Source organism: Denticeps clupeoides, unplaced genomic scaffold (assembly GCF_900700375.1).
Source record: "Denticeps clupeoides unplaced genomic scaffold, fDenClu1.1, whole genome shotgun sequence".
NCBI classification, from domain to species: domain Eukaryota; kingdom Metazoa; phylum Chordata; class Actinopteri; order Clupeiformes; family Denticipitidae; genus Denticeps; species Denticeps clupeoides.
In genome coordinates, this window is record NW_021629711.1 from 1 (window position 1) to 24647 (window position 24647).

Below are 24647 nucleotides of genomic sequence, written 5' to 3' on the forward strand. Positions count from 1 at the left end.
AAAATCATATATGACTTTCAGTCACAAAACTTTTGGAAATGTTTCTTCAAAAATCTTAATAAAGAAATATCCTTGTCCAGTGACAGAGTAACTAAGCTGGAGAGTATTTGAAAATGGCCACTGAAGCTGTTCTGGTGGCTCATGGTTCAACCATCTGCTAAGATGCTGGTTTATTACCCATTTAAAGAAAGAGTCGAAATGAGTTCTTGGGTCCTGCTTAAATGCCCAGTTATGAGTTGGAAAGCACAGCAAACCTCACACCCTGCAAGTATGAGCAAGCATCTGCCAGCATCAGGTCATTCGTCTAATGCAGCAGCTTATCCACCATGATACCAAAAAGAGGTGTTCTTAGTCACAAGCAATATCCATTAGACCGGCGCAGCTGTCATTAGCTAATGATGACCTCTTAAGCGCCCCCATTTGGTGCTTGGGCCGCATTGTACTACCTAAGGAGAGTGCACACCATGCCAAGCATGGGTGGAATGTCTAACTGGCTGGCCAAGCTTATTTTTCAAAGGACCTGGATTGGACAGTGGCAAGTTGTCAATCACAGAGGCCCCCCGGGATGAGTTATGAACTCAACTTATCTTCACAATGGACAGGCGCACCAAGATCAGCTCGAGATCAGAAAGAGAGATTGGTGAAGGACTGAGTCCCAGGTGCTGCAGGAACTGGTCTCTTTGTTTCATCTTATCTTCTCTTTTATAGTGTCTCTTTTATAAGGTAAACAGTGTTTTGCTGGTGAGAGATGTGCAAGCATTCTCTGATTTGTTGATGACGATGTATTTTGTGGGTCAATCCAAATATGACACACATATCACCAAGGAGATTGCTGGACTAATCAAGAACAAATGACAATGGCCCATTTCTGTGAGCACAGAGACAGAAAATATTGGAGAACATAAGTAATCGCTGACATTATGCCAGAAAATCACAAGGTGGTTAATCCTGGCCTGAATCATACTTTCCCCAGTAATATTAATGTCATTAAAATGCTGCCATGGCTAATTTGTTTTTGAATTACATGTTTCTTCAGCCACGGAGTAATGATCGAAATAACAGGGAGACTGCCATGAAAAATGTGTAAAAGTTAAATTTGGATTGCATCGTGTAAAGGCTATGCATGGTTTTATAGTTTTTTTTTTTAAACCATTTGCCATTAATTTGTAAAAAGTGGGCTGACTATGGATGTGACCCTCTGGGCTTCCTAAGAGCTAATTTTCTAACAGCCTCCATATTCAAACGTATAAAACCACTACCTGAGACTGCATGCGGTGCTCACTCTGGCAGAGGCGGATATAAACAGAGGCAGATCGTGAAAATGTCATTTGGCCAGACTAAATTATGCACACTTGAGAAATGCCTCTTGCGCTCCCACATAAGTAAAGCTTAATGGAATTGTTGTATGTCTGAGGCCAGGCTGACTGTACAGGAATGGAGTTAAGGCATGTGGCTGTGTATACCAGTGTTTTATTTCCAGTAGAATGTCAGCGTACCTTCTAAAACCAAAGTCCAAAGGTAACAAACCAGTATCAAATGCTGTCCTTGCTGTCCTAACAAGAGTCATCGGTTCACCTTGAGCAGACCCCAACCAAAACATGAGGATGTACAGTAGTTGCGGTGGGCCAGTCCTTCCACATATTTAAAGCAGACCCTTCATCTAGATCCACCTTGTTATTGAATTGTTGTGTATTTGGACTACTCAAATGATTCAAATCAAATCTGATAATGGACATGGGCCTCGTGGCACTACAGGCAAGGCCAAAATCTGGTCCAGTTTTTCTTTGCTACTTGGGTGGGAAATTCTTGTAAGTTGTAGCTCTGCTCCAGTTTCTCTGTATCAAACTTTTAAAATGTTTTTGATCTGAACACTGAGGCCATTGGTGAATTGTTAAAAATACTAGGCAGGGTGCTAACAACTTGTTTCTAGCTAAGGTTGGTGAAGGATTTAATTTAAGGCAGAAAAGAATTCCATGGATTATCTTCACATGTCTGACTGCAGTGTCAGAAAGGGTCTTTAGATGCACAATACAAGGTTTTTCTTTTTTAACACTCTGCCTTGCCTCACATGGAAACGCCCACAATCAATTAACCTGTGGGTTTGGCAGTCCAAGAGCCGAGGGGGAGCTATAACTGCATCCACTGTGGTTCCGACCATGATTCATCAAGCCCGGCTTTACAGTGAGCCAAGCAGGGCTCTGAGCAGCACGCTCTGCCTGTTTCTACCTCTGTCCCCAGGTCCGGCAGAACAAAGAGCATGTTCACGTATGTTTCCGATTCGGTCCAGGAACGGCACAAAACCAAATGGCAATAGTTCCCCCAGGCAACCTTAACCTTTAAAGGCGAAACAGCAGAATGGAAAATCACCTGATATTCTGATAAGATGCAGCTCTCTCTTGACCAGTTTGATCATTTTGTAATCTCGACTGTTCTCACCTTGTAGAAGGCTCACATAATTAAAAATGACATTATCCAGGAGCAAAATCTTCAGATGCACATATCATATGATTTTGAATGCATCTACAAATAGGGCAATTACAGAAATGGTGATTTAAATTTGTACAAATAGAACACATTTCAAGATTTTTTTGCATTGCGTTGTCTGTATCACAATTAGCACAATGCTAACAGATTTGTCGCAATGCTTCAGGACACACCAGACAGTGTTCCTACTATCACATGCACGGCACAGAACCACAGTTGCAGTTGGTTAGTGTGCCACAGAAACACGCTGTGAGGTTCTCCTGCTTTGTGCAGACCTCCCTGGACTTCCAACACGTCCGGCCTTCTTCATGCTAGGGATATGTGAACGGACCGTTCATCATGCTGGACTAATTACACCCTTCTCTGCATACACGCTCGTGTTCAGTCACAACAGCGAGCTAAAACAGTCTTATTATGTTTTTTCCGTACATGAGCTCATAGGCCACGTCGGAGCAAAGTTCTTGAAGGGGTTGTGAGAACACGATGAGCGGGCTGACTTCAAAATGGAGGAAGCTATGTGCGCTGCGCCTTCACATCTCTGGTACAGTTTAGACACAGCAGAGCTCCGTGCCAGCTCTCTGAGGGCGAGCTAACAAACTCAGCCTGCCTTGGCCCCGCTTATCCTTCCGCTGCTCCACTGTCATGCCGTATAATTGCTTCTGTTGTGAAGAGTTCTGGGGTTTCTGAGCTGCAGAACGCAATGCCCGGATTGGCCTGCTGCGCACTTTTCCCGCGTTTCCCACGTCGGCGCGCGGTTTTACACAGAGCCTGGCAGAGCGACGGGCCCACGAGAGCCCACACAACTGTGCAAAGTTCTCGCATTAACTGGCGCTAGTAAAACGATCCGCTGCAGTCATGTGGATTGCCACCAAGCTTAGCCGCCCTAATGACTTCTAGCAAACCCAGACTTAGAGGTCCACCCCCACAACGTTGCAAAACGCTGGGCCCAGGACCAGGCAGTTGTTTTGGTTTGGAAGCCAGCGTTAGCCAGTAGTGCAATTTCCTTGGCACAGCAGCATGCATGTTGACTTTATTGCTCTTTGGTAGCGGCACTAATGAGGTGCCGTAAAGCCACGTTGTAGCATGTGACATGTTTTGTTATGCTTCTGAAAGGCTTGAGCCAGAAAGTTGTTTCTTCTGAAGCGTTCCACAAACTTGAATGCATCTCAGGTTCCTGCCTGAGAGAGAAAAGAGGAACCCGGGTTCCGTGTGATGGGGTGCATCCATCTCATCTGTCGGGCCTTCTCTCTGAGCACTTTGCTCTGGAACAGGGGCAAGCCACAAATACCTGCTCATTTATTTCAGTTATTTATATTGTCCTGAGAAAACCTACGGTGCAAATCACGAAAAAAAAAAAAAAAAACGCCAACTGCAGCGGTATGCGAAGCTGGCAAAGTGTGTAGCATAACGCAGATGGTCCACACATGCACGCGCTGCTCATCTGCCCAGTACATCTCTATAAGACAGCTAAACTGATAAATAAATGTTTTTGATCCGAGCTACAAAAGTTTTGATTTATGCATCATGATTACATTTTTTTTTTTAAATTAATGTTTCCACGGTAACCGCAATGGGTAAGCAGTCTGGATATCTGGACATGCACATGCTCCCATCAATCTCAGTGAGAGCATCGTCAGAGAGTACTTGAAGCCCACTGCACGAAAGTACGGGTCATCACACTCATCAATGTACATGTGATAGAGGCGGTATTATTTTTCCATTTTGGGACGACAACGACTTGCAAAATGTGTGGAATTTTGTTTTGATAATTCACTAATGTTTACCCATTAGAAACACTCATGCATTGGTGGACCAAAAGCATGAGTTGTATTTCCACCCTGACCATAGTGAGAAAAAATCCTGACAAGGAACATGGTCTGCTGGAATATACAGATAACCTTTTTCTCATCAAACCATAAACAACATAAGTTTCCTTGAAAAACTGATTTGAGAAGCGTTTTGGCAAGAATGGTTTACTATAGCTTAACATTGACAAGGCCGGAAAGAATTGGTGGCTCCTGTAGCCTTTCCGTGGATATCAGCATTTCAAGCATGCTGGTGGGGGATGAGACAGGCTTTCACAATGAAAGCAAACAGCAAATCTGAGCTAAATTGTTGAGCTAAGCCCGTTAATATGAGAACTTTCCATCACAGTCTCCGGTTTCGGATGCGCAGTTTTGGTTCCTCCGACCCACCCCCCCCCCAGTCCCCTGGCGGTGGCCGGCTCCAGGAGGGGGTGGACAAGAGAGAGATGATGCGTGGCTCGTGGGGAGAGAAAACTTGTCAACACTGGGCTCCTTCTTTGAGGACAGGCCATTACTCACAATCAGCGGCCAGCAGCGAGTGCCTCAAGGACAAGTCTGAGCCACATAACAGAAGCAATGTGCATTGCAACACACAAAACCGTGCTCATCTTCTCTCACTAGCTCTGTCTCTCGCTGGGTTTCGTTCGTTTTTGTAATCGACTCTGCCCTGCAAACACACACAGGCTTAAGATGATTAAGGCTCTACGATGAGCTTAGTGGGTAAGACACTCACCTATGAACCAGAAGACCCCAAAGTCACAGGTTCAACCACACTTAGAACCATTTTTGTCCCTGAGCAAGAGTGTCTCAAGGGGGGACTGTACCTGTAACTTCTGTAAAATATTACTGATGCCATGTAATAAAATAAAATAGTACTAGTTTGCCTCCATCTTGTCTAAATGAATTGGGCAGGATTCGTAGAGTCATTATTTTCACACAATTTATAATTCATCTATCTTTGGGGTCCCTAATCCCTGACCAATTGAAGACGATTCAAGCAAATAACTTTCTTTATCCTGATTTCCTGACTTCCAGTGTCATTTCAGGGTTTTTTTTCATGTCTGAAAATGTTGTCATCATACCTAGTAACTGATTGTGACATTTGTAAAATGTTAAATCTAATTTAACACAGATAAATTAAAGCCCTCAAACCTTTAGCACTAAAAGTTTTTCAGAAACCCTGTTTAAGCTTCAGCTTTCAGCTTTTCTTCCCTCTTTTGAACGACTCACGACTGACAGAATTTCCAATTAGTTCTGTTCAACAAGGTCTGGACCGAGCCAAACAATGAATCATCTGTCAGAGAGCCTTGATGTAACAGCTGTTGGCTTTTTTCTGCCCTGCATAATGTAAGGTGCGTGAATGCATTTCAAGGTTGACTATGGCATATAGGTGCTACATGAGGTCACAGGTGTGTGTTTCACAGAAAACTTTAACATCTGTGCTGGAAGGGAACGTCATATTCTATGAACAATTCAGCCATCATTGGCTCAGTTTAGACCCGACAGTCTCCAAGCGATTCTAACACAAGTCTTGATGATATGCCTCGCTGTCGTTCATCACGTCTGATTTAAGAGATAATCACACATTTCCAAAGCTTTGGTAAAAGAAAAAAGGTTGTCATGGACAAATTAGTCACTGGCAGCCAAATTCGCATTTCACAGCTGCATACCTTTCATTTATCTTGATATCAATCTTAATTCCTTCATTGAGATTCATTATATGACCTCACATGACCCCCTCCCACCCCATGCTGGGTGGAGCTGTAGAAACATTTGTATTTTTTGCACTGTTCCGTAGTGATCATTATTGAACTCTAACGACCTTCTTAGTGAGGTCTGCTTCCTCTCTGATGAAAAATCGCGTTTTCACCATGAAGACAAAAGGCGGGAGACTGGGCATTGCCTAGTTGCCGAAGTCCGGGCGTCACGGCCAAAGTCAACTTCCACTCAAGAATCTGATAGCAGGAATTGCTATTTACATGTGTAGTGACTCGCTGAAAGAGGGGGAAAAAGTGGGGCAACCTTGGCTGTGGACTTCACTGTAAGTCGGTCCAAAATCTTATCAGGCCCGGTTGCGTTTACTTAATGCCTTATCTTTCAAAAACACGTAGTGGTGGCCCAGATGAAATCTGCTCAGGTTTAGGAAATTAAACAACGCCATTTCTTGGAGAGAAGAAATATTTACAGTATGCCTCATTAAGTGCTGAAATTTCCAGTTATTGTGCGGCCCGACTTACAACAACACCAATCAGTGCAGTAGCACCATTGTTTCTGAAGGGGCTGAGGGCAGTTTACATCTGACCAATCACTGCCTGGAGCAGGTTTCTGAACATGAGCTGCGATCAGGTGCCATTCTCATCAGCTGTGCGTGTACATTGCACCCAAAACAGGATCTGCTGTCAGGCGAGGAAGGCTAGAGGTTACAATAACCAGGAGACGATAAGGAAATGCATGCGGTAGCCCCTTCCGACCCTCCCTAATACTAAACAGGAGCATTCCACCTTGTCATGATGAAAATAATCATTTCCATGTCCTAGTTAAAATCATAGTTGACTATGAAACTTGGATCACACCTTTTTGCTTCTTCACAATCTTCACAGATTTTCTTTGTTCTTATTTTTTTTTAAATAAGTTAAAATTACCTGCATAAGAATCTGTGTCTCTCACTTGGCCATACCAGCCAAATCAATATTACCACATGTCCTAATGTTTCAGATATTCTCTGCACAGATGGGTTCACCAGGCTTAGATGAAGAAAAGAATACATGACAATAGATGCCTTATCTGTTGAATGAACAATAAGGCATTGAAGAGATCTTGCCTGGCTTTGGAGGCTTCCCACCAGCTCCTGTATGAGGTTGAGAAGAAATTGAGAATGAGCAACGCGTTTCCGAGCAAGAGGTCACAGACATATCATAGTATAGGAATTTAGGTGAGCCTTGGGGTGTACCTGTTCCAACCCCTCCTCCAGCACCGACACCCCCGGGACCAAGGCCTCCAACACCACCATACCCTGATTGATAAGAATAAAGCATTTGTTGAAATAAGCTACTCTAATAAATGTCGCGATTTATTTACCTGCATAAGAATCTGTGTCTCTCACTTGGCCATACCAGCCAAATCAATATTACCACATGTCCTAATGTTTCAGATATTCTCTGCACAGATGGGTTCACCAGGCTTAGATGAAGAAAAGAATACATGACAATAGATGCCTTATCTGTTGAATGAACAATAAGGCATTGAAGAGATCTTGCCTGGCTTTGGAGGCTTCCCACCAGCTCCTGTATGAGGTTGAGAAGAAATTGAGAATGAGCAACGCGTTTCCGAGCAAGAGGTCACAGACATATCATAGTATAGGGAATTTAGGTGAGCCTTGGGGTGTACCTGTTCCAACCCCTCCTCCAGCACCGACACCCCCGGGACCAAGGCCTCCAACACCACCATACCCTGATTGATAAGAATAAAGCATTTGTTGAAATAAGATACTCTAATAAATGTCACTATTTATTTATGACAATAAGACACAAATCCTGATGGCAACAATCCCATACAAACACAAAAATGTATATATGACCACTACAATAAGCCCATTGTTATATTTTAAATGAATGAAAATTATTAACTTATTACATTATGACAGTACTCACCTGGTTTGGGAGGCTTCACACCGTACCCTGATGAGATGAAGGAATATGATAGTAAGATGGTAACCAGTGTTACAAAAACAACGTAATAGTTCAAGAAATAATAAGCATCGCATGCCTGTCCCAGCTCCTCCAATCCCTGCCCCTCCAGGAACAAGACCACCATATCCTGGCAGAGAAAAAAAATTGAGCATCAACCATTACCTAATAATTAATACTTTACAATTGGACTTTTACAATTATACCTTACAAATATACTTTGATTTTTTTTTTATTTCATTTCTAAATTTGATTTAAGCAGTTTATTAATGCAGATCCATTGGAATACAGTTAAATTACATTTCTTGAAAAATGTTTATATTCAATACAATTGAAAAGAAATTACTCTAATAATACCATTTAAATTTGAAGCTAATTTTGTCGGAGAATAATAACAGAAACTCATGTTTTGCTTCAAACATACCAGGTTTAGGTGGCTTGGCCCCAGCCCCTGTTAAACAAATGACACAACAAGCATTAGTGTTTTCACGATGGATACTGGCTTAACATGCAATAGTTAAATTACCATGGAATTTCATATTTACGACAGGAGCCACTTCATATTTTTAGAATTCAAGGTAAATCTACCAACCTGCTCCAACTCCAGGTCCAAACCCACCTGCACCAAGGCTACCATATCCTGTCAGAATGAAAGCATTGTGCAAATAGTGTCAGCAAATATTGTTCTTAAATAATAGAATCATATAAAAATACGTGGGTGGTAGTAGCCTAGTAAGTAAGACTGTGAACCAGAAGACCAAAAAGTCACAGGTACAAACCCAACTTACTACCATTGAGACACTTAACCCTGAGTGTCTCAAGGGGGACTGTCTCTGTAACTACTGACTGTAAGGCGCTGTGAATGTAAATAAGGAAACGATTCGTAATATATGATGTGTGCTCTCAGTGTAGAGTATTTAAAGAGATGGAATTTTGCAGGGATTTAAAAGTGAGCCAGGAGCAGAATGGCTTGGAGGGAACAGTGAACAGCGTCGTGTTTCAGTACATGAGACGAGGAATCAGTGGTATTTCCTTAAGCTGGAGATTCACAGCTGTGAACAAAACACTTTTCAGGCCGTACAAGCCAGATGTTTTGGACGTGAACAAAGCACAAGTAAGTGATTCAACTCACGCTTAAAGTTTGAATGGCGCATATTATATATCTACAGTCAGCAAATGGTCAAATCTGAAACAATTCTGTCAAAATTCTGGCGGAAAAATTAACATCCCAGCCCACTAGAATCTGTCACATGTATTTTGGCTGAAAATTCAGCAGGGCAGAAGCGGCCCTGTGATCAGAAGGTTGCCGGTTCGAACCCCGATCTGCCAAGGTGCCACTGAGGTGCCACTGAGCAAAGCACCGTCCACACACACTGCTCCCCAGGCCCCTGTCCTGGCTGCCCACTGCTCACCAAGGGTGGTAGTGACCTAGTGGGTAACACACTCGCCTATGAACCAGAAGACCCAGGTTCAAATCCCACTTACTACCATTGTGTCCCTGAGCAAGACACTTAATCCTAAATTGCTCCAGGGGGGGACTGTCCCTGTAACTACTGACTGTAAGTCGCTCTGGATAAGGGCGTCTGATAAATGCTGTAAATGTAAATGATGGTTAAGAGCAAAGGACACATTTTGTTGTATCACCGAGTGCTGTGCTGTGTATCACAATGACAATCACTTCACTTTCAATTCACTTCACTAATGAATAATAGATAAAAGCTTTCTGCTATTCTGCTTCAGTGTTTATATGGAAACACTCTGCTCAATGACATTAGCAGAGTGGGGCATGAAAAGAATTTGAAAATGTAACATGATAATTTTCCAGCTAATTCCTGTAAAAAAAAGTAAAAGCAGCTGCAATGAAGAGAGACCTGGTTCCTGCCCAGCTTGGGTCATTAAGTTGTGTTGTGTTTAGCGGTGGCTGCAGTCATTTGAGTGCTGTCCAATGCCCACAAACGCCTGGCAGAACTGACCCTGCACAGGAACTTCTAAGTGAGAAGGACATTTAGCAGTGACTCGAAGGAGTCGTGTTGTGCTTTGCCTAGATTTATGACTTGATGTTGTCAAAAATAGGAAAATGGTTTGTCCAGATGTAAGTGTAAGACATGTGAAGCTGTTAAATTACAATGTTAAATTCCCCCAGTGTCTGGGACAGTGATACACATAACATACCGCTTGCTGTCGTGGGAGTGAGTTACAGCCTGGAACTGACAATTCATGATTGACTTACAAAAAGAAAGGATTTCTGCAGAATCATGTAAAACACGGTATCATAATTACACATTTTTCTGCAACATTGCTTTATGGCTAGTGGTTAGGTTTAGGCATTGTAGTGCAGAAATTATGGGAAACAATTACATTAATAAACAAAATGAGCACAAATATTTATATTAGAATAGGCTAAAAATGGAGTAGAGGATAATTTCCGAATATGATTATGAACTGCAATGTAGTGAATGTATCATACCTGGGAAGGTAGGAGTACCCTGTCCTCCACCAGGGACATACACACCTGAAACAAAAGCATGATGATGATGATGATGATTATTATGTTTAGCATGTTCTCTGATATACACTTATTGTAAAAAGAAAAAACATATAAAATGTAGTTCATGTAATTTGGAGACATTTCAAACAAATGGTAAAATACATCCTGTCAAATACATCAAGTTATTAAATGCTCTTATTAATGGAGGCTAAATAAAATCAAACAATTTATCAACTAATTATATATATATATATATATATATATATATATATATACACACACACACACACACACACACACACACACACACACACATGTGTGTTTGGTGTGGTTCACATTGTGTTTTCACATTTCTTTGTTTTTCATAATTTAGATTTTTTTTTTTTCTTTTGCATTTCTCACTTTGTCGCCCCCTGGAAAGTGTGCTGGTATTGACCAGCTTTTACTGCTGACATTGCCAGCTGGCCCCGGCTGTAATTGGAGGAAAGAGAGCACTAACAACGAGGAAGGGCAAGAAGGAACCATGATTCAAGTTTTCTTCCACTCTGAGTCTTAAGCTATAACTGGTGCATCCAAGTAGAGAATGAGTAACAGAATAAGGAAAGGTCAGCGGAAGTTCTGGGGGATTTGAGAAATGGCATTACTAAAAAGGGCTTTTAGAAGTCCTAGAATACTGCATCCTATTGTCTTTTTTATTTAATTAAACTCATTTTATTCCTTTATATCTCCAATCGTCAGTTCTGTAGTTACAAAGCTAAACGGCAGGTTTTAACCGGCCACCTGAGAAAAAAAACAACACAATTACACAATTATAACCACAGCATATTTTGAAGGGAGACCTGGTTTGTGTCTTGGAAACATGGTGTGGCACGCCAGTGCACCTAATGATGATGGAGATTTTAGAGGGCTTTGAGTTTGGTTGACAAATGATCAAAACCACATGGAAAGGGAACTGTGTAGGGAGAGTTGGCAGGGTGTTTCCTTGGGCAGCTGTATGCCCTTAATACACATTAGTGCAAAGAAACATAAGGAAGCAATATTTATGTATAAAATCTTAAACCTGCAGTTTGCATTTGCATTACATTCCACATAAGACCTGGCATCATCTGACCCAAGTTACTGATGAACGTTACAATAGAATGTGTCTCTGATCGTGTACATGAATTCCATTTGTCAAATGAGATGATTAGTGATTATGTTAGAATCACTACTACACCACCAATTCACAGATGCATCCTAATCACCAACTAATCACCCCTGATTGGTAGCATGGTGATTAGGACCCTTTATATGTGAGTGTCTCCCCCGCACTCCTGGATGTTTGTCGGTGACCCGAGTTGCCCTGATCTGGCCTGACCTTTTGTGTTAGCTTACTCAGTGTAGTGACCGTTTATTTCTGTCTCTCGATTTTGCTTTGATTTTTTAAATAAATCACCCTTGCACTCAGGTTGTGGGCCTGTGCCTCGCTCACTCCTAACGGCATAACAATGCTGCATGCATGCATGTGTCGCCTAGAGGTTCTTCATGGAAAACAAAGACATTTCAAAGTGATCCCGAATGTCTGAATGTGTACAAAATTGGACGAAAGGAAAGTGTTGACATTGTAATGCTTATATTTTTGTATAAGCATCTTGTTTAAAACAGAATAAAAAAAACTTTATTAATCACAAAGGAAATTGCTTAAATTGATTAGATTGCTTTAATATATTTATTATATTTATTTAGTATATTTAGTTTATCTAGTCTTCATTTTGCATATTTAGTCTGTTGTGTCTGTTTCTGTTTAGGTGAAGCCCTGACAGCTAAACCGAGTATTTTCTGTAAAACTGGACTTTTCATCACACATTTATGCGAAAAAATGTGGCAGGCACTTCCTTGAGGAACAATTTATCTCATCAATGTACTCTAATATAACAGAAGGTTGCATTCTTCTTCTTATTTTTTAAAATAGGGACTGTAAGAGAGTTGGATGACTGCAGTCTGATCAGATTTCATTCCTCTCAGCGCAACGGAATTAGTTGCTGGCTTAACTGTGAGAACATGCAAGTAATGCACTTCCAGAAGACCTGTCCTGGATACAGAAACATACCAAGCCAGGGCTTTATACGCTTAATAAGCATGAATATCCCAATGTTTTATAATCCTCTAAAATGATCTCAAGAGGTTGATGGAAAAGGTCCGTCAAGGCAATCGTCCCTGCTCGACTGTTACAGAACGTGTGTGTTAAGTACAGCACTATATCGGTTTCCCGACATTCCTTGATAAAACAATGCCCAGAGGGCTGCTAGGCTTTGGGCCTGGAGACACCACCTCTTGGAGTGAAGCCCGGTGGCACTCCACAACCAGAGTGATTGTTCTCCACTGAAATCAAGTTGGAGCCTCACAGCAGAATCAAAGGGAGGATTTCCTGCCTCTGGCCCAGGAGAGAGACCAACAGGCTCATCATATTTGCAATGGTTTTCATGCTTTAATCTTGTTTAATGAATTGTATTTTATATTCACACACCAGTACAGTGCCAGTTGTTTTTGGAGCAAAATATGTCATTTTTTAAAATGGTTTTGAAGCTGTGAGCACCATGCTCCTGTCTGGAATACATTTGCACATAAAAAAGAGGCGGACAGCTGGTGGCTTTCAGGTCTGGCATGATGAAAATGAAATGATAATAAATGAGAGTACAGCGTGGTTCGCTTTTGCGTAGGCTCTGTTTGCCAGGCGTCCTTGTCTAACTTAGAATTAGAGGGATTCCTCAGTTTTTTTTTCTCAAATTCAAACCAAAGTCTGATTCAAATTTATGCCAACTGTCCTCATGCACACATCGTCCAAATCACAGAGACCATTTCCAGTTTGAAACAGTGCAGTTTTTGAGGCATTTTTGCCATGATGGGAATGAAAGTGAGATCTCAATAGTTCTAAACTTTCCGTGGTACTCCCTCATGAAACGGCTTGTAACACTGGGCACTCTGGGTGAATATGTGTGCGAACACAGTCCTTCATCAAAATCAAAATCCACTTGTGGTGTCTGACATTTATTTGTCTTTTAATATGCAATAATTTTGGATATAAACTGACACCGCAGGTAAGAATTAATTAGCTTTGCTTAATGTAACGATGAAGCAATTTATTCTTCATCCAGGTCAATTAAAGTCTTTTTCTTTAACAAGTAAGTGAACTTCCTGAAAAAAAAAATTGTAAAAACCTCTGGGAACGTCTGGCAGATGGCGTACTTTTTTTTATTCTTTTTTTCGTCACATTCTGGCCATAAAAAATATCAAGGAGAACAAGGAAGGCAAAATGAAAAAAAGTAAATCTTGGTGATCGGACACCAGTCCCCCTCCAACCCCCCGCCCCCCCCCCCCCCCCCCCCCCCCCCCCCCCCCCCCCCCCCCCCCCCCCCCATCTTAGTTCAGGGTCTGAGCCCAAAGCTCCAGTGCCTGACAACACATCTGCAGTGCAGAGAGCACAAATGTGAGGCATGCAGAGTCAAATAAACACACAACACACAGGCCGCATTGTTTGAGGGGAGAGGTGGGACTCTGATCTCATCCAAGTCTCTTCTAACTCAGATTAACTCTGACCAGAGCTCACACAGTGCATCGCCGTGTCCAATGCACCCATTAAAATCACATGCCAACCTGACATACAGTGGCTTTTTTAAAGGGGGTCATTAAGGTATGACTGGTGATTTTTGGGTAAATAGCACATTGCAAAGGCGTTTTTCAAGTAAATTCATGTCTTTCATTATCCTAAGAATATATGATTAAGTTACACATCAAAGGAAAGTAGAGACATGATATTTTGCAAAACAAAATGCCAAAAAAAAGATTGAACTAGAAGATCTATGGTGTTTTGCTATTGCCATAAAACAAACAGTGACAGGTTGCCCTTAAATATCTCACAGATGTGACGTTTTATAAGAGGTACTGTCCCGGGCACACTGCAGACCTGGCACATGGGGACAGTAGGCACCAGAAACAAGAGTCTCAGTGACCTTGTTTGTGCAGTCTTCATGCCTACTTTGGAGATTCACACAGTTGTTAAAACTCTGAGCAAATGGTCTGAGCCGTCTGTACTTCTTTGTTCAGTTCATCAACCTGACCTTTTATGCGAGTACAGACTCTGTAGAGACTGCATATGGTGTTTTTTTTTTTCCCGAAAATTGAGTTTTAATGTTAACATGTCCTTTATGGAAATGTTTTATTGAGTCAGTTTTAATATCCACTTTTATTACTTGAAAATCTAAGCATGTACTAAAGGGCATTGTAAAAATGTGTGGTAAATTTTAGGACGTGTCCTGAATGTTGTACGTTAAAAACATGGCTGCATTACAATTTGCCCCATGGGGACAGTAAAGTTGACCTTGACCATTTCAGTCCCCTGAGGTCTGAGACCTTAGCTTGGAGTTGCCATGGTTGTAAAACCCCCTTCATAACAGGTACATTATCAGCTCATCTGTGCTTCACACATGGACATGAGAACGAGTCCAGCAAAGCTTTTTGCATAATCCTTCTTTACATGAACATTAAAAGCACTAGTCATTAAAAAAAAAAAAACGGTCTTGGTTTTGGAGCCCTAAAAGAGCCACAGTCACAATGGTCGTAAACCATTCACACTTTGTGCTCATATATGGATTAAAGCAACCCTTCCATGTTCTCCACTGCACTCGCTGTTCCTGATAAGTACTTCCACAGCACTGCTCTCTGGTTCTGCTGCGGTTCCTAACGTGTGCAGAAAGCGAGCACACCACAGAACCAAAGGCACAGGCGATAAAAGGACAAACCTGTTAACAGGCTTCGCGAGAACGACGAGCCAGTAAATTAATGGCGCAGACGGAGACTCCTTATCGACGGCAGCATTCTGGCTCACCTCCCGCCGGCCATTCAGGGCCACAGCAGCATGGTGTTGAGAGCTGAGGTCAACAAAATGATTTACACTGGCCTGGAACTTCAAGTGCTTGTGAGGGAGCAGAATGTACAGAGAAATGTACTGCTCTAAGGGAATTGCTATTAATTAGGTTGTTACTTAAATGTAGAAATTCCAGTATGCCGACTTATGACTTTACAATAGACAATAACTTTTAAAAGCTTTATAATATGTTCAGAATAGTAGTACACCCCAGAATTAAGTGTAGAGGAATAGCTACCCAAGCTGTCCACTAAAGAGTTAATCTCCCTTTGACAGCAAACCACGAGACCAAGATGAGGTGTCACATTAATTCCGTAAAGGTTCAGCCAGGGCTGGCAAATAGCGTCACACCACAAAAATTAAGGGCCAGCGAGGCCCTCGCACCACGTGGCTCCTATAAAAACTTGAACTGGGAATCCAACGGATGGCGGGCAATTCATCATAATCCCACCCCACAGCAGTGGTGTGCCATCTCCAGATCTCCAGTGATTTCATCCTCCTTCTAATGGAGCCAGGGGTGTGTCGAGTTTTATTTTTGAGAATTAATGGATTAGAGGTTCTCTGAAGATTTGGGCTGAATGGTGCATTTAAAAAATACAATAAGTTCCAGAGCTTCTTCTGCCATCGTCTCAAGTTTTCAGGGTTTTTTTCCCCCCTTGAGCAGTTGTTCTCTGCCATTAGTGCAATCATAAAGAATAATGCCTATCTCTAGTGGCACCGTAGCTAAACTCTGTCCACAACGGTACATTTTGATGTGGAAAAAACCCAGTAAGGGGATCCAGCCTCGGTGGACATCCTGAAGAAGTCCATTGTTCTCTAATTATGCATCTGACACTCCTTTGAGTGATAAATTGCAGAATGGGGGTATAAGGGGCGCTAGTGCAACAAAGTGCCAAAGTAATTACAGTTTCCACAAAGAGGATGTCAGATTGTTTAGCTCTCACAGCAAAAGGCCTTCAGAGTTAAAACAAGAAAAGCTCCAACACTTCATTCTTGGGCTGATTTGGCCTCTACCTTGCAGCATAAATAACACCATCGGCCATGACTCTGTTCTGCTCTGACACATACTTTCATCAGAAGAACATCCATTAAGTTTTGTGAAACTTTTCCCACTGATTTTCCCAGTGCGTTTTTAGAAAAAGGTCCTGGGGTCCAAAATGAACATCCACGTGACAAGTTGCACGTCATTTAACCTGCACACACCTTGACTGGGAACTGCTGGACAACTGCTACAGCACTGCTATAGCATCCTAAGCATTTACTTTTAGTAACTTTTTGTACAATATTCCTAACATGATCTGGCACAACGTGTCCTAAGCCGGTTCTGACTTTGCTGGCTCCAGCGGCTGCTCTAAATTTAGTGTGAAGCGTCTGGAAAAAAGGTTCTGTTAGCCGGAATTGGCTGAAACTTAAAGTCTGTCTAAAGGCAGACAAAATATTGAGATAGCAGAAGAAAGGGCTTTGAGGAGAAAAAAATGACATTCTTACACTCAACTTCTGGGGTTTTCTGCACCGAATGTACACATCCAAATATCACAGGTGCTTCGCAGCTGAAGAGAGTTTATACATAACTTTGATGAACAGTGCAATAGGGCGGACTGTTTGGCAAGGGCATGAAAAATGTATACAGGGCTCTTGCAGCATCTTCTGCACTCCATGCTCAGCTAAGCATGCGGCTATAAAGGCGATGGTGTTGTGTCGACTGACGCGCCCAGATTGACAGAGCAGTTCACACTGGAGCTGTCAAACACAAACAGCCAAGAAAACTGATACGATAATGAGAGCAGAGACATTATTATTTAGGGCAGATAAACAAAATGCCAAAAGAATCTGGCTCTGCGTTCAAGCCAGGGGCCAGACGCTCACATGATTTCCAGTCAAAACTAAACAACTCTGTGACTCGTGGCCAAGGAACAAAAGTGGAACGGAGGAAATTCATTGCCTCAGTGTGCATGGAGCAGAGTTTTTTTTTCTTCAGGCTTAATTTAAACTGCTAGGAGATCAGACGTTGGTGAAGTGTTCTCACTTGCAGCACTCCATGACAGTCATACCGAAATTCCACTCAGGTTTATTCTACAAACTTCACCTGGCATAAGAAAAGTCATGTGATGGTCTTAAGAAAAGATTGTTTGAATAAGCCTGGTAGAGGCTTGCTGCACAAGGGATTCCAAAGGGAACATTTTTTATTAAGCACTAACTATTTTACTATATTATATTCATGCAAATAAAAAAACAAGGTGTTCTACAAAATAGGTCAAAAATGCCTCAAATAATGCCTATATTTCACATTGCACATTTTGTGGTTGTAATATGCACCTATAATGTTATCCTATGAAAAAATAATCCTAAAAAATATTCTGAAATAATGGAAAATATTATGCTCATTGTACAATACATTTAATACTGTAGAAAATGAATTGACGCTCTAAATGCTTGTTGTTGCATTTGAAAGATTATGGTTTCTGTAATGCAATTAAAACGTAACCCACATATAGTAAGAACAGAGCTTCATCCTATAGAATCATTGATTTTTTAAGTTTTTACATCTAAATTGACAAACACATGCTGTGAGATCTTTTCTACATCAACCAAAGAATAACATTGGCTGAAACTGCTTTAAAACGCCTTAAAAGTGTTACACCTGTTCCCATCCCACATGGGGAGAGCGTCTACGAGCAGGAGCTGAAACCGTCACTTACCTCCCTCGAGCGAAGGGTGAAGGAGCGCGAGGAGGAGGAATCCGAGGAGTGAAACAACCTTCCTGTTAGCCATCTCGCTCCAGACTGCAGCAGTCCTGTCCAAATCAGCTGTTTTTATTCTCTTCTGGCTAATTACCACTTCATAAAGTCTTCAAAAAAGGAGGAGGAAGAAGAAGATGAAGAAGAAGGAAGAAAAAAAGGAAAAAAGGATACTGGACGCGACGTAATTAAGAAAGGGCAAAGACTTTCAGCCCTACGGATCATTTCACTTTTTTCTCTCCTATTGCTGTTGCTGTTTTTATTCTGAACGCTCCTGCCAACAATGCAGGCGGCTGCCAGAGAGCGAGAGAGAAAGAGAGAGAAAGAGAGAGAGACCCCTCTTTCCCACCCCTTATCCGAAATGAATTCTACTTTCTGCCAAGCATTTGTGTGTGTGTGTTTGTGTGTTCTTTTAAGATTACTTATATGTCAATTAATAAGAGACGGTGATCTTAAAAAGCAATATTGGTTTAATTGCTGGTGCCGTCTGACTGGTTTGGGTGTACAAACACTGGAGCATCAGTCCGAGGGTTGAGTTTTTTTTTAGAAGGCGCTAGAAAGGCATGAAGGCGAGAGAAATAAAGAAGCCGGAGAAGAGTGCTTCCTCTGAGACAGAGGCAGACAGGGCGGCCGCAGGCTCTCTAGCGGAGGATCGAGAAATCTCCACAACGTCACAGAGAGGCGGTGGAGAACAGGCGAGTTGATTGCCCCACCGGCCATGGTCTAACCCCCTTGGAGGTCCACTGGCGACCTCGTCCATGCTGTGCTTTTGGTGACTGGAAACCCTTCCCGGGGCAAAGCACCACGTCTTGGAATTAGGGTGGAATGCCAAACTCCATTGATGGTTTCATGATGTCCTGTACCGCCGCTCTAATTAAAGTAGGTCACATAACCCATAACGTGTGTTGGATGTGAGTTTCTGCCATGACCAAACGTTCCTTCTTTATGTGATTCTTCCAGAATCAGCATATTGCAGAAACATCAGGAGAAAACCACAGGCCCAGAAACATGCATGCCAGTTTTCCACATACATCTTCACAGCAGCATCACTATATAGGCAGCAGTTCAGAGCTTTTACCGCCAAAATGTACTACGCTGGTTGCAGCGAAGCACATCCTGCAAGACTGTATATGAGGTACACAGAGGTATAGTCAGGATCGTTTTTCTCTGATGGGTCCAGATAGGTCCAGTCTTTGTGTTTGGGTGGCTTACTTTTCAAACACTGTGTTACAACATACTTAAAGAGACTTGTTCTTTTCACTGTGCTCATGGCACTGGCGGTTAGCTTTTACCTTCTCTGCAAAGTTGCTAAAATCAAAGGCATATTTACGTGCATGAAATGGAAAATCGTTGTGATGTCTTACACACACACACACACACACACACACACACACACAGATGCAATGCTGTTGCCAATATGGTACTGGTGATCTATATGTCTGTGGTCACAGGTTTATTACTGACAATTCTAAAAAAACAAATGAAGAATGATAATGCAGGAGATATAATCAATGCGCTGTTTCAACAGTCTCATCATTTACATCGTTGTGCTGGGCAACAACTTCCACTGAACCACGTTGGAAGATCACCAGTAACTTGGTGAGTAGAGGATGGATTAACAGGTCATCTTTACGGTGTTGCTCCTCAAATCGCAGGGTAATTGTAATAAGGAACGTAGATATTCAGCGCAACAAACATTTTCAAAAACAACAAATCAAATCCTTTCGACACCAAACTGGTTTTAATTTAATTACTCTGTACAGAGAAAAACATACATATTTTTGGTGCCACATAGCTGCTGTGTTACGACATACTCAACCCAGATTCAGTGTCTAGACTTTGTTTGAACGCATTCTGACACGATTTGTCACCTGTTGTGGGAAGTCATTCATCTTTCAAAAATGTAACATCATCATGTATCTGTTGGCACGAATCAAAACCGGGCAAATTTAATTGCCGGTCGGACAAGCGAGCGGCTTTGACATCTCGATGCAGACCATTTCCCAGTTTAAGCTGCTGGCAGAGCTTGTTCCACATGCTTTACTTCATTCTAAACACCCCGTCGATGACAAGGTTGTCGTTGACGCTCTTAGCTCATGGCTGAAAGACATTATGTGCTTTTGTGTGTGTGTGTTGCTGCTGTGGTGAGGGTGGTGAGGTGGGCCTGGAGGGGAGGAGGCTACTTGATTTGGCCTCTGGCTGAAACCTCAACCAACATCATCTGTCTTCCCTGTGTGACATTCAGTCATGAGCTGTAGGTCACATGCAAACAGACAAATTCTCCAAGATACACATTTGTGTTCATAGTGGTGACATCCCTCATTAACATCACTATTTCCTCACGCTGACCATGTTCACGTTCGGCGTTCATCTCTGCAATAGTGAGGGACCTGCTAACTTTTTAAATAGTCACAGAATAAAACACATAACTTGAAAAAAACACATTAAAATGCCATAAAAATATCGTACTGCATCATGCCTGATTCATACGTTTCATGCTGCTTGAACCTTGAAGAGTTACTCACAGTAAAGTACGCCTCTCCACCTAGTTTTCATGTAAATGAACAGCAATTAGCCACAATATTAAAACCCCCTGCATAGATTTCTGCCTAGTTGCACTGACATTTTTATCATGAGCAGCGTTAAGATTTGTATTTATAAATGTTACAGAATCTCTTCTCTGAGGTCTAGCCTTTATGCCATACATGTATTGATGAGTCCTGGGTGGCCAATGGTCAATTAGTGGCCATTGGTGGCCTGTTGCTGTTTCATTGATTGTTCTTCCTTGGATAAAGAACAAACATTGGCGAATACCCAAGAAGACCTACTGTGCAATGAAATTATCAATTCTATTCACTAACTCTTTTCATAGTTGAGGCTGATGGGTGAACACACCAATTTCATGATTGAATCATTTACACTACCTTTACAGGTCTCAAGTCCATGTGATTTCAGTAGATGTTTTTGGCTACATGACATGGGCTCTTCATTGAACAATATAGGTGCAAAGGTACACTTGATACATTTACATTTAAGGCATTTGGCAGACGCCCTTATGCAGAGCGATGTACAACATGCATTCAAGTTACCATTGATCAATTCCGGTTCACTAGGACCCCCAACCATGAATATAATATTTTTATTCACTCTGTTGTAGATTCTGTACATACTGTAAGTTCGACAATAAGAAAGTTACAAGTTAATCTAAATATTTTTTAAAGAGGAAGGTCTTGAGTTGTCGTTTGAAGGTGCTCAGTGACTGAGCTGTTCTGATTTCGAGGGGAAGTTCATTCCACCACCGAGGGGCCAAGACGGAGAAGAGTCTAGATGAATGTTTTCCTTTTACCTTCAGAGATGGAGGGACCAGACGAGCAGCAGACTGGAGGCTCGGAGTATACGAGGTGCAGTGAGAGGTGTAATAAGGGCTGTGAGGTAGGATGGTGCTACTCCATGTTTGGCTTTGTAGGCCAGCATCAGTATTTTGAATCTTATTTTGAAAACCATTTGTCATAAATTCCCTCTAACAATCTCATGTTGATGACATCTGAAAAATTTCATTCTCACTTCACTTCGTTCTAATTTCAGGAATTATTTAAAATCCATCACATTATTTTCATTATTTTTCTTTTTCTTTGGTCAGTGTGCAACATAGGTTCAGGGTTTTAGAAAATGTAAAAATCATAACATGTTCTCAGCTTTCAAATCATTTATTAATTATGGTTACATTTGAGTGTCATAGCTATATTTCATTAGAAGGACTTTTTTTTTAAATCCTTGATACACAGTTTATGGTATTAACATAGTATTAAGTGTATGAATATTAACATAAAAGTGTTGAGCAGTTCATTTGAACTCTTGCCAATCACAATAGCCTAATCCAACAAAAAAAAAACCCCGACATAATAAAAACCCTAAATCACATATAAAAACATGAACTTTATTTTACTGCATTATTCACCCTCCTTTCTGTCATCTCATTTGCCAAGCAGCACTTGGTGATTGCCTTTGTTATCCAACTCAAACACATGTCCATGTCTTTCACCTATTTGAGGAATAAAGACAATATAATGGTAAAAACCGGAGACAGTTGCAGTGAAACAGAAACCAGCATGTTGTAAATCTGTTAATATGAGACATGATTAGAAAATGACCACTAAGAAACTGGCAACCAATTAGGTTCTATTGCACTCATTGCAGTAGCAAATTATAAGCAAATTACTTCCTTTTCAATCTAAAAAAGTCTTAACACGCTTAATAACTTGCCTCTTGGCACAGACAATTAATATATATTTTTTTATTGCAACAGAATTTAATTGGAACAGAACATTTAATGACTGTGTTTGGAAACTATTCGCGTAATATCTGTAACTTGGCAGCTGTGATATAGTTTATGTCTGGTGTCTGACCTTTGGCATGATTCTTTTTGCATGAAGAATTTGGTTGCTCTACCTTGCAATATTTGTAACTCTGTATAATGCACTTTGATATGCTTTTAATTTTTTAATAGTGGCTTTATACAATCAAATTGCTATAATTACACCAATTGCTACAGTCTGTCCTGCAATTCAGTTTTTTTGTGATTGATCATCCATGTTGAATCTACAATTTCTTGAATCCATAATTTCTGCATGGTAGAATCTGAAACATGAATAATAAACAAGCCAATCCACTAAAAATATAATAAGGACAGGCTTATACTATAGACACATTCAAAAAGGGTCTGTTACCATGGCTAAACATTGCGACCACAAAGAATGCTTTCCAGTGAATTAAGCAGTGAAATAGCCCTTTTTATGATTGGTTGGCATTCTGATTGGTGTATTTAATCAATTTAACAGGCCAATCATCAGCCAGACACCCAACATGCATCAGTATCAGGATTCCAGCCTCTTGACCCCCAAAGCACACAAGTGTTGTGAATTTGAAAGCCCAGAAACAACAGAGTGATTATCCTGGATAAAAGAAAAATAATTTGCTTGGACGTTCTATAGTTTTCCTTGGCGTCGCCTGGCTGAGGCATCCCGAATTGTGATTGAATAATTTCTTTATGCGAACATGATACTTCTATTAGCACTCCAAACCATAATCCCACAAATGCTTGAATCCCAGCCTTGCTCTCTTCTCTTGCTTTCCAAACGTTGGGCTAAAATGACATGATGTGTGGAGAAAGGCTGATGGTCCAGACAGTCCCAGTGGACAAGATCTTTCTTTGTGTCCATGTAGGCCTACAGGTCTGCCTTTGACTTCTGCAGCATTGTTATCTAGGCCTTGCTTGAGCTACAAGCCACTATATATGTTTTTTTTTTTCATTTTCATTTCACTGTGAATTGTTGCTTGGTGTGATCCTATAAATATAAAAAAAATCTAATATTATTACTATTACTAACACAAGTAACTACAGAAACTATATATAGTCTAAACTGACATGTCAGAATGTATTCAACAATAGTATCAATTGTTAAACGCTGAAAAAATATCTTGAATTCTTCAAAAAATATGTAGAAAGAAAAAAAAAAACATTTTACTTCTCAAATCTCTGCTTGTGTGGAAGTGTTGAACTACATTGAACTACATTGGCCGTGTAAAAAAAATCTGTGACCTTTTGTTCACGACGTGTTTACATCTTCCCTGAGAGGATTTTGCATTATGCAGATAATCATCTAATCAGGAAATAGGGCTAGAAAGTTCTAATATTTCTGCAATATTTGTAGTTGAGTTTTTCTCCCTTTCTTTTTTCTGCTGTGCATTTATGTAAAACAATGTTCTACAGTGTGTGCCTCAATAGAAAAATGCAGAATTACTCCTTAATAAGCAAATATCTTAAAAGAAACCCAATTAGGGTGTGCCCTGGTGAAGAGGTGAAGTACATGTTGCAAATACACGGTCTCTACGTTGTCAAAGCAGAGCCCTCTCTGCTGAATAAACTCTTTACTGGTCTTCGTCCAGACTGTCTCCCTCAAGCCTCTTGAAAGCTCGATGCCTGTTGCATCCACGCTCGCAGGACTGGAGACGACTTCACAGTGGCGTACAGATGGCGTTCCCTTAGGCAGGAATGTCAACAGAGCCCCACTGTCACTTCAGAGCCGAGCCACTGGCCGTCCTCCAGGGAGCCCTGCAGACGATGAGACAGCTGAGCCAGATGTGTGTCCTCCATGAGTAACAGTCCAGGGGGAGCCGTGTCCGAGATGTGGTGCCAGCTAAAGGGTCGGGACTGGGGTTTTTGGCCAGGCTGTGGTTTGTGTTTGAACCAGGCTGGGGAGTAAACTGGTGATGTAATCTTTCTACCTGTCGATTCTCATGGACCTGCATTAGTAATTATGGGGTGGAAAAAATGGGGTGGAAAATTCAATTTCAGCCAAATCCCTGCAAAGAGCTTGACCCAGAATGATCACTTAAGACATTTAGATTTACATTTACAGCATTTACCAGACGCCCTTAACCAGAGCGACTTACAATCAGTTTTTACAGGGACAGTCCCCCTGGAGCAACTTAAGGTTAAGTGTCTTGCTCAGGGACACAATGGTATTAAGTGGGATTTTAACC

General features: G+C 41.4%; 1 protein-coding gene across 1 annotated transcript; it reads right to left on the minus strand.

The window, feature by feature from the left end:
* Positions 1–6975: 6975 nt before the first annotated feature.
* LOC114772447 (elastin-like) lies at positions 6976–18398 on the minus strand. Its single transcript, XM_028965331.1, has 10 exons — positions 18066–18398; positions 10443–10487; positions 8568–8615; positions 8400–8426; positions 8055–8105; positions 7940–7966; positions 7677–7739; positions 7547–7573; positions 7240–7302; positions 6976–7137 (listed from the first exon to the last, which is right to left on the minus strand). Exons 1-10 carry the CDS (start codon positions 18136–18138, stop codon positions 7070–7072), a joined length of 492 nt encoding a protein of 163 aa, XP_028821164.1. The 5' UTR covers positions 18139–18398; the 3' UTR covers positions 6976–7069.
* Positions 18399–24647: the final 6249 nt, after the last annotated feature.